This window comes from Cyprinodon variegatus, unplaced genomic scaffold (genome assembly GCF_000732505.1).
Source record: "Cyprinodon variegatus isolate N-32 unplaced genomic scaffold, C_variegatus-1.0 Scaffold971, whole genome shotgun sequence".
Lineage (NCBI taxonomy): Eukaryota > Metazoa > Chordata > Actinopteri > Cyprinodontiformes > Cyprinodontidae > Cyprinodon > Cyprinodon variegatus.
This window is the reverse complement of record NW_015151424.1, coordinates 1-16,203: the sequence shown is the minus strand read 5'-3', so window position 1 is coordinate 16,203 and position 16,203 is coordinate 1. Positions and strand designations below refer to the sequence as shown.

General features: G+C 37.2%; 1 protein-coding gene across 1 annotated transcript in view; it reads left to right on the top strand.

The window, feature by feature from the left end:
- The window catches only part of LOC107100438 (E3 ubiquitin-protein ligase MYCBP2-like), a 28,554-nt gene extending 12,629 nt beyond the window's left edge, over positions 1-15,925 (top strand). Inside the window, exons 3-16 of the mRNA XM_015398905.1 lie at positions 3,336-3,551; positions 6,295-6,448; positions 6,564-6,760; positions 7,670-7,912; positions 8,074-8,145; positions 9,500-9,596; positions 9,701-9,774; positions 13,028-13,166; positions 13,345-13,421; positions 14,649-14,853; positions 14,955-15,119; positions 15,212-15,370; positions 15,476-15,680; positions 15,769-15,925. Coding sequence (XP_015254391.1) covers positions 3,336-3,551; positions 6,295-6,448; positions 6,564-6,760; positions 7,670-7,912; positions 8,074-8,145; positions 9,500-9,596; positions 9,701-9,774; positions 13,028-13,166; positions 13,345-13,421; positions 14,649-14,853; positions 14,955-15,119; positions 15,212-15,370; positions 15,476-15,680; positions 15,769-15,922 — 2,157 coding nt within the window. The 3' untranslated portion in view covers positions 15,923-15,925. The remainder of the gene's footprint in view (positions 1-3,335; positions 3,552-6,294; positions 6,449-6,563; positions 6,761-7,669; positions 7,913-8,073; positions 8,146-9,499; positions 9,597-9,700; positions 9,775-13,027; positions 13,167-13,344; positions 13,422-14,648; positions 14,854-14,954; positions 15,120-15,211; positions 15,371-15,475; positions 15,681-15,768) is intronic.
- The last annotated feature ends 278 nt before the right edge of the window (positions 15,926-16,203 follow it).

Here is a 16,203-nt window from a genome sequence, read left to right as displayed (position 1 = left end):
GAAAATATTCACACGATTATTTTATGAAGGAGATTTTCTTCGTCTATAGAAGCAGATTCCCTCCTGTTCGCTTTGTCCTTTCTAGGAGGGCATTGATTTTGCCAAAGGACTGGCGACACGCTGTGGTGACTCACACCCAATCTGCTGCTCAACAAACCATATACTTTATCATCTGTACAGAATATCATACTTTACTTCTTGCAAAAGCATATAAAACCTGCTTGTCATCATGTTTGGAGATCTATATGATGCTTCCTGATAAGATTTTGACATCGATACCAGAATCGATTGACTGCAAACTTTAACGAACTTGGACACAAAGTGGAAAAAATAAAACAATGTTTAAGTTATTTTAATTTTATTTTATTCGTTGGGGTTACCATTGACAATAGCAGTTGGCAGTGTTTTCCCCTGCATATTTCAGTGTAACAGGCAGTTATGCTCAAAGGTCACTATTATGCTGAAAATCAGGCTACTACTTGCTTACTTTGACTGACATCTGGGCATCCTCCCCAGTGAATTACAGCACAAACGCTGGTTTTGCAAAAACTTTGAGAATTACAATGGAATTAGGTTGATACCTGTATTTTTACTGTGCTTTATAGACATTTAAGACTGCCTGAAATTTAAAGGTTTCCTATTATACCACATTTGAAAATAGAAAATATTAACAATAAGTCCTCCAGAGCATGTTTTTACTGTTTGAGCAGGAAAATTCTTCTCAGATTGCACAGACGGCATGTACCAATAGCATCTTCATTCACCCTTCTTCTAAATGAGCTGTTTTAGCTCTCCACACCCTCCTGAAGGCCACGTCCCAACAACCAGTCAGTTGGTAATGATGGCGGCTAGTAGAGCAGAATAATACAGAAGACACAGGAAAACCTTAACCGATTGGCTGGTACAGACTGCTTTTAGCAGCTTACAAGTGATGACACATAACCGGTGCAGCTTGATCAGAAAACTGCTAATTGCCATTCATTTATGCTGTTAAAAACAATAATACACTTTTTTTTTTTATCCCATTTGAAATACGGTGAAATCTCACTCTAATCATCTCAGCATAGATCAAAGAGCATTCCTTCTACATACAGAACAATACAGTTCTTCAAGCGCTGACTGGAAACCCTTTCAATAAACAAACAAGTTCACCCAGTAGCCAGTTAGCTTGAGCTGCTATGTGCTCCATCTGCTGTAATGAACTACCTGAGCTGCTACCACCCGCTTATCAAAACAGCTGAGGACACAAACATTAGCTGCAGTGCAAACGTGTTTACAGGCTTTCAGACAGAAAGGTTAGCTAAAGTGCTAACATATTCAGAGGCTAAGCAGTCCAACACAGTCATGTTCAGCTCTTACCTTCAAAGCTTTGTAACGGACAGTTTTGATTGATCCTTTCTTCAATTTAAGGTGTGTGGAGAAGTCTGCTTTAGAACACCCGATGTTGTGAAGCGCGCTTCTTCGAAATAATTTAGGTTAAGTAGTTTGATTTTCATCACAAATAAAATCCATCCTCTGAGTCTTTAGGGGCTCAGCTGATTTTGTCTCAATGAAGCCATTAACAGAGCAACTGCTCTGCTTTTCTCAGAAGTTGGTTTTAGCCATGTCTGTTTGGATGCTCTGTGTTGATGAGCAGAGAGATGGTGTCTGCTAGAGGGTAAGCTTAGTCCCCAATTGACCTCATAAAGGGAAAGATTTTAAAATAAAGCATTTTTAGCACATATAAGAGGAGGAACAATACAGTGAGATAGGGGAACTGCTTTTTTTTTTCTCTGGGAACCTTTTACACAGGCTTCAGGATACACATGACTGTTAGAAAATGCTTAGAATGTGAATTTTGCTTTATATGGGACCTTTATGACATTGTTAAGATGCTATCCTCATTAAAACTCCTGGTGAGAACACTTTTTTTTTTTTTTTATAATATTTTTAGATTCATTTTGTTTAGCATATTATAGGCTACATTTTCCTCAGACGTACAGATATCTAAGGTCTTCTTTGTTGTTGGGATAAGAATCTACATATATATGTATATATATGTTGTGCAAATATGTGTGTAGATTGCTTTGTTGTTGATACTGAAACAATTTACAGTATGGATATGTAGTTTGCCCTAAAACATTACATACCTCATTCACAGATCTATTACGAATATTTCCAGTTGCAGGACAACTTGGAGCTCGTTAGTTAGGTTTGCTTGAAATAAAAGCTACAGGATTCATTGGAACCAAAATTTAATATGCAGATTTGCTCATTTCTGTTCAGCTCATAAACCTAATATTCATATAGGATTCTCTCTGTTTGTCCAAGCAGTCAAATAACGATGGATTTGTATGAATAGTTAATTCCAAGCGTTTTTGTTACTTAAGATTTCTTGCATGTCTATTTTATATGAATGCAGCATATATTTTAAAAAGAGGTGTTTGGTTGTGAGGATGTAAGCTTTTTGGTTTGCTTATTACTAGTGTTGGGCATAGATTAATGTTTAATCTAGATTAATCTCATTGTATTCCTGGAATTAATCTAGATTAAAATCGCTTATTCTGCAGAAGACATTTATATGGGTGCTACCTTATGTTTGCAAAAATACACGTAATTTCCTCTTCTTACTTATGCTTATAAATATTTTTTTTTGCTCATTTGTTGCTGTGTTTTTGCTGCAAAAAATAGTGTCTCACCTTCAATTATAGATGTCCCACTTTAACATTATAGTGCCTGAAAAATCTGACACGCACGTCGCCTCGATCAACTTCTCATCTTTCGCGGCTTTCTCCGTGGCATGCTGGTCATGTATTCTCCTCATGATAGTTCATCTCGCAGGTAGTTTGTAATACAAATCAGCCCGAGCTGATTGGTGATGGGCTTGCAGCTTGTGGCTATCCACTGAACAAGGAGATTGGTTAGCTAGGCTGATACAGCTGTGCTTATAGCAGCATTCATGTCAGCACCTCACGTTCGATGTGGTAATTTCACAGTACTCCTACACAGGTTGGAAGACGGATTCGTTCTCTCCACCTGATATACATTCTTGCTAAAATATCAAGATGAAAACCGTTGTTGGTATAGACCCAACTGTTAGAATAGATTAACAGCGATTAAAAGTCTGGCGTTAACGCACTGCGTTAATGCTGATAAAGGACCATCTTATTACTTTCTAAAATAACTGCCTCATTTATCAAAAGCGGAGAAACCCAAATCAATTTTTGGATTTCTGTTGACTAACCATGATTTTTTTTTTATTTTGCCTTTCTGAGGTCTAAAAAAATGCACCTTCTAATACACCAATTGAGAACCTACTTATCAGTGTTTTTTTGTTGTTTTTTTTCTCCCTACAGGCCGAGAGTCTAGATGGAGCTCTCTTCGTGCCGGACATCAAACTGCACAGCAACCCCTCTGCATTTAATGTCTACTGCAATGTGCGACACTGTGTGCTTTACTGGCAGCAGAAGGAGGCCTCCCTCGCTCTGGCCTCCAGGACCTCGGTGCAGAGCGGAGACTCAGACAGCGAGGAGGAGGAAGAGTACCGTGAGCCAGCGGTAAAGCTTCCAAAGGTATGAACTAAGAGTTTTTTTTTTATATTTCTTTTTTTATGCCTTCATTGCTTGTTATCATGGCAGAAAACAATACCATTTTAGGGGATCTTTGATGTTCACAGGCTCTAATTGATCACTTTGGCCTTTTGTTTTGATTAAACCACAACAGACTTTTCCAGATTTATATACTTGGTGTTGTTTTTAAAGCACACTGCTTTGGAATAAACCTGTAAGGTCAGTAGTTTTGTAGGAATGGCTATATTTAGACTCTGACCTCAGAATCTGTTTGAACAGGAACGATTTGGACTTTTATTTTTCCCGTTGGATTATTTCTACCTATTAGGCCTTTATAAGAACAAAGTCAAAGTGTGGACTTTTGACATGTTGCTATGGCTGTGGTGTTATCACATTATGACCCTTGTGCCTGCATAATTACCTAGGCACTGTCATTTACTGTAACAAGATGGAATTTGTATTTCCTTATGCGAGACAACGTCACTAAAAGGGAGCTTTTTTGTTTTCCTTTTGTTGTTAGAATTCGGAAATGGAGAAAGCAGCTTAGAAACTTAGGATAGTAAGTATTTCTGTGTCACTATCACAGGACCAGTTTACGGTGGTAAACTTATCTTCCCAAGTTTGACAGCAGTTTGCCAACCATCTCTGCCATTTTGCATAAAGAGTTTCCTTTTTCAGATGGCAAACATTTGCATCTAAGTCAATCAGCCATGCATGTTTGTTTAGCTACAGCTTGGATAATTATCTGCCTGTTATGAAATTATCCACTGATAAGAAGAAGAGGTACATCAACAACAGAAACAAGAAAATAAGTAGGAAGATGTTTTTAACTTGTGTACATGAGTTTGAACTCCCAAGAGATCAGAACAATTGCCAATCCAGATTAATCTGAAGTTTCTGGAAAAAGAGAACCTGAAGTCTTTAGCTTAAAAGATGCTTAGATATCATCCTCTTCTGTTGTTAATAAGCCATATGTTTTATTGGTGTTTTTAAAGTGTTGTTAATGCTAACAGCAGGAAAGAGTGAATAATTTCCCCCTGTTTTGGAGCTAAAACAGGGTTTCCACAGGTCATTAAAAAGCATTAAAAGTCATTACATCAATTTTTTTTTAATTAAGACCTTAATTGCCTTTAAAAATTAATTAAATGTGATTATGAGTAACATTAAAATTCCCCCAATAAAAAAAAAAATGTTTATAAAACCAGTTTAGCCAGATATTTTATATCAGATTTATTTGGTTCCGGATGTCGGTGTCATGCAAACACGTGGAATCAGATAAATCTTCTTCTAGTTGGTCGTAAAGCCGCACGTTTGGAAAAGAAGCCTAGCGGCTAAACGGGAAAGGCTAGAAAATGGGAAAATGCAAATTTCAAAGAAAGTGGCAGGCACATGAGGAATTTGCAACATGGATGCAGCCTGTCGTGGGTAAAGATGACAAAGAATTTTGCCACGTATTTTGCCGAGTTTGAAAGAGAAAAAAAATATTTAAATTGCACAATCCATTACAATCTCACAAGCAGTCAAATAGCCACAGGTCAGCTGTATAAGGGGCAGACAACAGCTAGAAATGTCAAGTTACATTTCTGTAAACAATGCAGTCACGTTTGCAGCAGCCGCCGCAACAATCGGCCCAGCACTAGCTGGAGCAAGCACTACCGCCACTAACATTGGGAAATCAGACTCTTAATAATTGGATCTAATGCAATTCTGCATGTGGGGTTCTCTGGAATCTGAACACAGCCATGCAACACCACTCACACGCTTCTAATGAAGGTGTATCCAAATTGTTTCTCGCAATGTTTCCAGATTCAGAAATAGCCAACTCTTTCACCTGTGGAACTGTTTTTTTTTTTTAGTACACTTATGGCTCAAATGCTAACAAAATCTAAGACTCTAAGAAAGAGGTACAATGAAAAATGTAATATATTGAAAAATATTGAGTCAGAACTCAAATCGAAAGCAAACCAACTGAAACATTTGCATTAATCATCTTTTCTAAAAAAAAAATAAAATAATTTGTACCAAATGTACCATGTTTTGTGGCATTCAACATTCAATGTCATTTTTGTATCCACTGTTTTCAAATATTTCCAGTTAAATTGAATTTCATTTGTAGTGATATGTCTTAAAATCTTCTCAAGGTACTTTAGAATACATACCGGTAGATTACATAAAATAAATTATTTTAGAGTCTCTCTCTCTTTCGTCATGCTTACTTGTTGATGACATTAAAATTATTTCAGGGTATTAAATAGCATTAAATTAAAGTTACCAATTTCTTTATAAACCCTGTAAAAGGTCTAAGACAATCTTTGTGATTACAATTCAAAAATTTAAATGGATCATTCTCTTTTTTTTTTTTTCTTTTATTATTGCATGTCGTTATGTTCAAGGCTAACCTTTTACTGTGACAGATAGAGGTCTTCTCTTTTAAGAAATTATATCAGATCGTTGTTTCATTCTCTAACAAACACAGTAACAAGAGATCAGAAGAGAATCTGTTTCTGGGCCAGACTCTACCACAGGCTATCACTGCTGCTATTCCTCCTGATGCAATTAGTGGATATTAAAATGTTTTTTAATAACTTAAGATGAAATACATTTTTTTTTTTTTTTATTAAGCAGAGTGATTCATTGTTTGCTTTTATCAAAATGTACAAAACCTCAACAGGTTCTAAATTGTTTTGCTGTAATATTCTGTCCCACTTCCCTGATCTTTAATAAACACCAACTTTCTTCCTTGCAGATCATTGGCATCGGCCTCTGTGGGGTTTTCGAGCTGATAAAAGAGACACGGTTCTCTCACCCTCTGCTGTGCCTGCGTAGCCTGCAGGCTTTGCTGGACATGCTGCAGGGACAACAGCCAGAGGGTTTCCAGACAGAGCCACCTGATGTATTGGGTAAAGTTAAAAATCCATTTCTCTGATTGCACTAGCCTTTCTGTAAAGACAATTATTTATATTTTATTATGTTTTTCCAAATGTCTGACTCAACTGTCTTTGTTTACTTTGTCAGAGTCTCTTTTCCAGCTGCTGTTAGAGACCACAGTAAGGAGCACAGGGCCCAACGACCCAACTGGACAGGACATTACAGCTTTGTCCTGTGCATGCCTATTTAGTCTAGTGGTGGCATGGGGAGATACGGGCAAAATCCTGCAGGCGGTCTCTGCCATCCTCACTAATAATGGCAGCCATGCCTGTCAGACTATACAGGTATTTATTACAAACTAAACTTACTTAAATAGGTTAATTAAAGAGATATACTCCAAAGATGTTGTAGTTGTTCACTTTGTATTATAGATCAACCATATTCACATAGAAGTAAAACATCCCAGCTTCTGTTTTGGTCTTTGGTCGTTTTTTTTAAAATTATTTTTAATTTTTTTCAATCCACCATTTTCCAGTGTTTCGATTAGAGTGACCCCATTAAAGATTACCTACCTGCAGGATGTGAATTATTTTGGTATGATCAGGGCTTGTATTTCATAAAACACACCTCTATCCAAGGTGGGGTGAAACCCTAAATGGATATAGGGTTTGATATAAAGTCCATTCTGAGCTGCATTGAATAGCTTGCAGCCTTCATCCATTTTCTTTTATGCACAGATGCTCAGAGCTCTGTCTGGACTGCTAAAATTGAGTTTGGTAAAATGTCAAGCTGCTCTAGCTTTCCTTTTTAATCATGTTATCTTGCTTGAATTCCGCTGTCAGTTAGCTAGTCTCCTATTTGCTTCTGTATCATTTTTTCCTTTTATCTTTTTCTCTGCCTGAAAGAAAAACTGCTTTAATTGTACATAGAAAACACTCTAAACTCAACTTGGGTGGCATTAAAGAAACTTAGGCTGAAATTTTATCCTTTACCAACTTTTACATTTTATGTATTATGAGTCATCAAAGCGGCAGGCCGAAGCTTTCAAGCTGTCTGGTTGTATGTGGGTAAACTTTCATGGTATAGATGGCAGCGAATGTGTGCATAGAAATGGATTTAAACAGAAATGTAAATGTACAGGAAACCACAGTTTCTGAATGATCAGAAGTGACTCAAATCTTCATCAAATGTAAATAGCAGGAAGTCTCCTCTGTCTCATCAGAGCTTTTGCTTTTTGTTGTTATTCAATCTAGGTCCCCACCATACTGAATGCACTACAGAGAAGCGTCCAGGCTGTTCTGGTCGGGAAAATCCAAATCCAGGACTGGTTTGGAAGTGGCATCAAACGCGCAGCACTGATGAACAAATGGGTCCTGAAGGAGGTGTCCATAGATGAAGATGAACGCTGTCTTCTACAGACGGATGGCTCGTTTCTGTATTTGCTCTGCAAAGATGGACTCTACAAAGTTGGTTCTGGATATAGTGGTACTGTTAGGGTATGTGTCTCCTTAAGATGCATTTGGACTTTGCTTAATATTTCAAATATAAGAATAGTGATTGAAGAAGCTTATTATATTTAATTTAGGTAGCAAAAAATTACATATTTAACAAAGCATGGGTGGAGATTGTCAGCTCATATGAGATTGATTCCTCACAGGGACACGTCTACAACTCCACGTCGCGAATAAGGAATCGAAAGGAGAAAAGGTCATGGCTTGGCTTCGCTCAGGTAAGTAGCTCAGCTTCCATTTACCTTGGAATCATTTTACAAGTGTTATGATTACATTTCTAAATGATGCAAACATTAAATATCAAGATCAGATCTTTCTACTTACAATGTTTATACTATTTACATTATTAAATGTTTTGAACATTTAAGTATTAATTTACATGTTTAAAGATAAAAGCAGGAAAAGATTGAAATCATTGAAAAGCATTGTGCTGTTTCAACATCGACTACTTTCTGCTGTTTCAATCTAGTGTTTTTTGTTTTGTTTTGACTGCTTTAAAGGCTGTCCACCATTTTCAGACTTGTTCTTGTCCTCCTTCTCTCAAATACCTATGCAGTTTTTTTTTGTGGTTGGCATTAACAAGAAAAAGGTTAAAAACAGCTTGGTAAAGAATGCCATCTTATAAGTAATTAGCTCTGAATGATACAGCTAAAACTTATATCTTAGAATAGAATAGAAATTCCCTTTATCTTGATATATTATCCAATAATATATTGATATCAACATCAAGAAAAGCCAATGAAAAGCAAATGTCAACAAGAAATGTCAAAGATGCCTGTAGGAAGGTATGACGATTAGTCAAAACTCCTGCAAATATGGGCGTGTAGCTAGCGCAGCGGTTAGCGCTCACTACCCATGTACGGAGGCCTTAATCCTCGACCTGGATTCGAATCCGACCTCTGGTCCTTTGCCGCCTGTCCCTCCCCTCTCTCATATCCCCTTTCCTGTCAGCCAACTGTCAAAAAAAAAATGAGCCATTAGTGCTGCAAAAACTCAAAAAAACAAAAAACACCTGCCACTATAACATTTTAGAAATATGTGCTTTAAAAAACCAAACACATAAAACTACATCAAATTGTGCCAAACGCTGTAACAATAGACTATAATGTATGTTGAAATATTGGAAATGTAATAACATTATTTTTATTTATACCACAATGTTTATTGATGTTGAATAATTTCCCACCTCTATAAGTAATGACTGTCAAAATGGCTTACATTTGGAGCCCCTTACATCTGTGATTAAAAAAAAAATAATAATAATAATAAAAAAATCTTCTTTAAGCACATACAGCACAGGAAAACCAATTAATCCAAATTGTTTGGATGTATAATTTTTAGGGACACTATCTGTTCGTTTTCATGTAAAATAATTTTATTAAAGACCTAAAGAAATTTATTTAGTTAGTCTATTTATTTATTATTTATAATAGTGGTTATTCTGTCAATGATCTAAATCGAACTCAAGCGCATAACAAAACTTGAGAGCAACAGCCGTCATTAGATAAATATAATTTTTCCTGAGTTGCTGTAATTTCAGACCAGTAACAACGTTCTGTGTTGCCTCTGCAGGGTTACTTGTTGTATCGGGACACGACTAACCACAGTATGTCGGCCATCAAGATTAACCCCGAGACCCTGGAGCATGAGGGTGGTGTTACCATGCCAGGTACAGACCCCCCCCATCCGCCTCTGCTCAGTGTCATCAATTACTGTTAAGGTACACCAACATGAACTTAAATAACTCCATGTTCCCTTTTTCTCTTGCTCCAGGTCAACATTCAGACGGACAAAACATCATATTTACAGATGGAGAATACATTAACCAAATCGCAGCTTGTAAAGATGTAAGTTTTCTTTTTCTTTCTTTTTTTTTTAGCACCTAATTTTGTAGAAAAAAATTCAAATATTTCTCAAACCCATTTGAGAAACTTGCTAATGTGCTTTGAAAGATAAGGTGGCAGATTTTCTGTTGGATATTAATATATTTTTTTTAATAGTGGGGTTTTATAGGACCTGGATTCATTAAGAAACAGCTCAGTCTATCTTTTTCAGAAGCTAGAAAACATATTTGGGGACTGTTTCAGTCAGCCTTCGTAGTGCTCAGCAAGCTGGTGAGAGGAGGCTTTACTCTGTGCTTCAACAACAAATAGATACTGCGCTCAATCTGTCACTTTCTAAAACATATAAAAAACTCTTAAAGCAATTCTAAAATAACCTTTTAAAACACTTCTTATAGTTTGACACAAACAAAAGCCCACATCTACCCTAAACCACATGGCATCACTAACTTCAGGCAACAATAAAATAAGACAATTCAATTGCAGACATGTTTATTCTAAATCCGATATTTTTATTTTTTTTAATTTATTTATGACTGGTAGTGCTATAAAACAGCATATCCATTCAAATAATCTTTGAATAATAGATTTCTTAGTCAAGCTGAATTGTGATGTGACCTTCTCTGTATAAAATGCATTTAAATCTGATTTGGTCATCAGTTGTGCCACAGTGGGGCTTCTCAGCTTATCCCTTTATTTAGACGTGCTCTGCATGTGCAGACGTGCAGCTGTGGCCCCACATGTGTGAACTCTCCAGAGAGCTTATCCTCTCATGCAAGGGTACTCGATAATGGGAGTGTTGGGGGGAGGGGAGGGTAATATGTGAAATCCATACATCCACTGTTGCAGGAAGCCAATTGCCCACCTAATCATACATATGGGAGTACTGCCTGAAGGGATGGAGTTTGCATTTAGCTGCACAGACCACTTAGAGTTGAATTGTCTGCTACAATATTTTCTCTTCCTTTAGAGAAATTAACGCCCAATACATAACAGTGAATATCACCATAATTAGTTATAGTAGTTTTATTTATTTTTCTGTTCTCCTAAGGTCTATTCTTGTTTATAATTCTATGAATTTATGATTTTATCTATACCACCTTATCCCTGCCTGATGTAACATCTTAAGTGCATAATCATGACTAAACCACATAGAGCTGAGTACAATAGGATTTGGATGAAGATACTATTGGCTCTTAAGAAAAAATATATAATCTATACGTATATTTTTACAGAAGTGTATTGTATTCACTTGAAAAAAAAGGTCTGTTTTTTTTAATTGATGAGGTGATTTTTATTTAAATAAAGAAAAATGTTTTTGTTATAAATTCACACATAAACCGTGAAGAGAAGAGGGAGTGGGGAAGCAGCCGTGCAGTGAGTAGCACCCAACACGCAGGTGTCTCTGCATTGCTGACAGATGAATAGTGATTGTATCTACATAAACTGATAGACAAGAGAATTTCTCTGTGTTTGAATCACAAAAGACAGTAATTATGAATTTAACTCAACAAAAGGTGTGTGTTGATGCTGCTTTTTGAAGGAAAGGGATCTTTGGATTTGAAATCTCCAGTGCCAAGTGTCACAGAACATCTACTATGGAAGTTTTTGTTTATTTATAAAAAAATATATATATATATCTAGTTAATTCAGAAAAACATATATATTTTTTTCTAAATGAGTGCAGTATGTATATTTGTCATCTAAACCACATGTTCAGCATCTCGCATCAGATTTCAGCAGCTAATAAGTCTAGACATGCTCGCCTTTCCACATTTTGTCATGTTATAACCACAGACTTCAATCTTTCTCTTTGAGTTATTTGTTACAAAAAGTAGCCCATAATGTCATACAGTATGGTACATGGATATCAGGCTCTTGCTTAGAAATGATAAAAGTTCACTATTTAGATTCATTTAGCCTGTTTTACTCTGATGCCCTTTGGAAACATGAAGAGCAGCTGATTTAACATTAATAAATCAAAGTCCAATTGTGTGCGATTTCGTCTAATAAACCCAGATGTTCTGTGAAGGCCTTAAAGGTAATGTGGAGGATTTTCGCGAAACACCCGCCCTCTCCATTTTAAAAAAAGTGCACATGCACAAACCTGTACCCTCCAGGGAGCATGCATGAGTCCATTTCTCCTTTTTCACGCTCTGTTTAAAAGTTTTTGTTCTCATAGCTCATACAAGCTTACTGTCTGAACGTCCGCTCTAACCCCTATATCCCTTAATCACTATATAGACCGGGGACTATATAGTGGAGTTTATAGTGAACTCTGGTAACTTGCCATTGTGACAGATGATCAATGTTTTTTGCTCCCCGCTGGTCACATAACTCCTTCCCAATCCGCGGTGCTTGTGCCATTTTTGTTATTAGTCGCCGCTGTCAGGTAGTGGTGAAAGTGGGCTGCTGTTACAGTAAATCCCGTAATGCTTTGCAAGGAGAACTCTCCACACAAAGCATTCTGGGATATATCTACTGAGGCCTTTCTTTTCTTCTCATACACTTCATAGACACTTTTTCTTTTACGACCCTCTGCCATTTTCAAAGAACCGCGGTGAGATAGGTGAGCTTCAATGACTGTCTGAAACCGTAGCTCTTCACACATATAACTGTGCATGCACAGAGAAAGATAGCTAACAGGATGAGCATATAGGACAGCCTTATGTAAACATATCACCAGAATGATTGACAATTGGGAGAACCACTTATTTAGATTGTCCACCCGGAAATAAAAGATCCTCCTCTATACCTTTAATGGTTAATGAAAGATTTTCATCACAAAGACTTAACAGAGCAAACAGCACAGGGATATGAGTGATAAAAGGTAAAAGTAGGGTTACATCCTGGGATTTCAACATATCACTTAGCCGTAGTGGAAAGTGTACAACACAACTGCAAATCTAAAGCTCAGAGGTTTTGGTTGTGATGGCATTTATCAAAGAAGCATCCTGTGGTAACTTGGGAGGAGATATAAACAGCTTAAAAAACCTTTAAAGTGGACACTTCTCTACTAATCTGGCTTTAAGCAAAAATTGATCATCATAAAGGGCTCTGGTGAATATTTTGTTGCACCCGTGGAAAACTATTTGTGGCTTAAACTTGACTCATTTACATACTTAAAAGGCTGTAAGATGGTAAACATTAAACATTTGGCTGACATATTTATGCTTGATATGCTCCAAAGCTCAAATTGTAACACCTTTGTGTTGTGAAGACAAACATTGTTTCCTCCTGTGTGCCCACACTCCTGCAGGATGGCTTTGTTGTGCGGATTTACACCATGAGCTCCGACCCGGCCCTGCAGCAGGAGCTGCAGCTGAAGCTGGCGAGGAAATGTCTGCACGCCTGTGGGATCTCTCTCTTTGACCTTGAAAAGGATCTTCACATCATCAGTAAGTGAAACAAACTGGGCCAGCATACGTCTGTCTGTTGGTGCTGAATGTCATTCAGGTCTTTAGAACTGCAACAAGTGCTCTGTTTTGTATAAAGTGTGTGAATAACTTGTAGATGTATATATATTTTTAAATCATGTTATTCTCCAAGATGACGTATCAACTGTTTATATCTCAGGTACTGGCTTTGATGAAGAGGCAGCGTTGCTTGGAGCTGGCAGGGAGTTTGCTCTGATGAAAACGGCCTCTGGAAAGGTGAGTGGTGAGCTGTCCAAACATTTAACAGTAATGAGGTTAGAGCAGCGTCAACATGTACGCTTTACAGCTTTTATCTTGATAAGGACAGAGCAAACCCCCTGACTCTAGAGTCTTGAAGTATAGATAATATAACTACATGTTTTTTCACTTTTAACATCATATTGCACAATATATTTTATGGATTGAATCTGTATTTACTGAGCTATAGAGGTTACCAGCATTGATCATATGCAGAAGCTTCATACATGTTACTACTCTTTATATATCATATTATTTTAGTAATCATTGTCTTTGTAACTCCTTCTGTAATCTTCTTTTTAAGGTAAATTTTTGACATATTTAGAAAAGAGGCTTATTGAGATCAGAATGCTAACTATGTACTAGGTTCAGGGCATGTTGGAGGGTGTGGTTGTTTGTGCATCTAGTTTAGGTGTGGTGCAGTGTGCCTGTATTGTAGATAGCAGTCCACTTAAACTACATGCAGCACACTGTGTCTGATTGCAAGCACTCTTTATCTGCAGTTTCCCCAACTCCACATCTTATTGAAGTCTTATGTAAGATGTTCCTTATAGTAGTTGAACATTTTCACTTGTTCAAACTAAAGTAATTAATGTTCATGGTTCAATAAAGTAATTTATATTCAGAAATAAACTGAATTACATTTATTTGTATCTAATTTCTTTTATAAGAAAGCATTACAAAGGAGTAATCTATTGTGAGGTAACGGACAAGTTCATCAGCTAACTTAATTAACTAGCAAGAAAACCTGGCCTTTGCCTGTAATTCACATTGGCTTAATTAAATGTAGATCAATTCTGAATAAACCAAATATTTTCCTCATTTATTCCTAATGAGCAAAATACATACACTGATTTTTATGGGAAATGTGGCTTTTAAGTGTTTGGTTTGAATTGTGGCCACTTTTTAACGATCTAAAGGTCTGGTTGTTCCCTTAAATGATGTCAGTTGACATGATGGCTTCAACACATGAACAACCAAAACATAAAAACTGATAGCAGACTTTCGGTTTTGGCAGAACTTCACTTCCGTATTTATTATTATATTTAAGAAGAAACATTGCCTTATAGTGTGAGGAAGTATTCTCCAACTTAATCTTTTTCAAAGCTTTATCAGCAGTTAAGTTTATTCAGTTGTCCTACAAATATTCGTCAACATGCTATTGTAGTAATTAATTTTAAAACATGTAAAATTGTTTTGTCTTAGATCTACTACACTGGAAAGTACCAGAGTCTGGGCATTAAACAAGGCGGCCCATCAGCTGGTAAATGGGTGGAGCTGCCCATCACCAAGTCTCCGAAGATCACCCAGTTCTCAGTCGGCCATGACGGTTCTCATGCCCTTCTAGTAGCTGAAGATGGGAGCGTTTTTTTCACAGGCTCTGCGAGCAAAGGAGAGGATGGGGAATCCAGTAAGATATTTTCTGACGACATTTAAATCTTTATTTTCTCCAGTGAAATCTAGTAAACTTAGTTTGTTGAATTGAATGAACGTTTGAATTTACTTTTTCAGCCAAAAGTCGCAGGCAGCCGAAGCCATACAAGCCCAAGAAGATGATCAAACTGGAGACGAAGACGGCTGTGTATACAGCTTGTAACAATGGTAGCAGTAGCATCATCACAAAGGATGGAGAGCTCTATATGTTTGGAAAGGATGCGATTTACAGTGACAGCACCTGTAAGTGGACAAAGCATTTCAGGTTTTCTATGAGTTGTTTTCTTTTAAGTTTGACAACTTCTCATAAAAAACATTTTTCTGTCTCTCCACAGGCCAAGTGACAGATCTTAAAGGCCATTTTGTAACTCAGGTTGCCATGGGAAAAGCTCATACATGTGTTCTTACTAAGAACGGAGAGGTGTGGACGTTTGGGGTGAATAACAAAGGCCAGTGTGGCAGAGACACTGGAGCCATGAGCCAGGCAGGGAAAGGTGAACAGACCGATGCAGACAGAACAAATACTTCTAACAGGTTAATTTGCGCTATGATGTTCAGTCTTGTTTATACTTAAAAGGGTCTACTTGTGTTTATTGTAGCATTTGGTGTGGAGAGCATGGCTACTGCTATGGATGAGGACTTGGAGGATGAGCTGGAAGACAAGGAAGAGAAAAGCATGATGTGCCAGCCGGGCATGCACAAGTGGAAGCTGGACCAGTGTATGGTTTGCACTGTGTGTGGAGACTGCACTGGGTATGGTGCCAGTTGTGTCAGCAGTGGGCGTCCTGACAGAGTACCAGGAGGGTAAGCTAGAGATGGAATAAGGCCTTGAATGCGATTTAAGTTCATGGTTATATAATAACACATTTTTTTGTATTTATCTCTGGGTTAGTATCTGTGGTTGTGGTTCTGGAGAGTCCGGCTGCTCAGCATGTGGCTGTTGTAAGGCCTGTGCCAGGGAGCTTGACGGTCAGGAGGCCCGGCAAAGAGGGATCTTTGATGCTGTAAAGGAGATGATTCCACTGGATCTGCTGCTAGGTATTTAAACTCCTGCTTTTTATCATGTGAAATCTTATTTAGAGTAAATATGCACACTAATAAATATAAGCATGGTAGGTGTCAATTAGGGCTGAAACAATTAATGGCATTAATCATGATTAATCGATTATTAAAATAATTTTCAACTAATTTAGTAATCGATTACTTGTTAACTGAGTATAGAGACAATAAAACATGCTTTTAGCTGACAGAGCAACTCACTTGGAGCAGAAATTATACCAAAATTGCTAGAAAAAAATATGTAAACATTTTGCTTTTAAAATAAAAA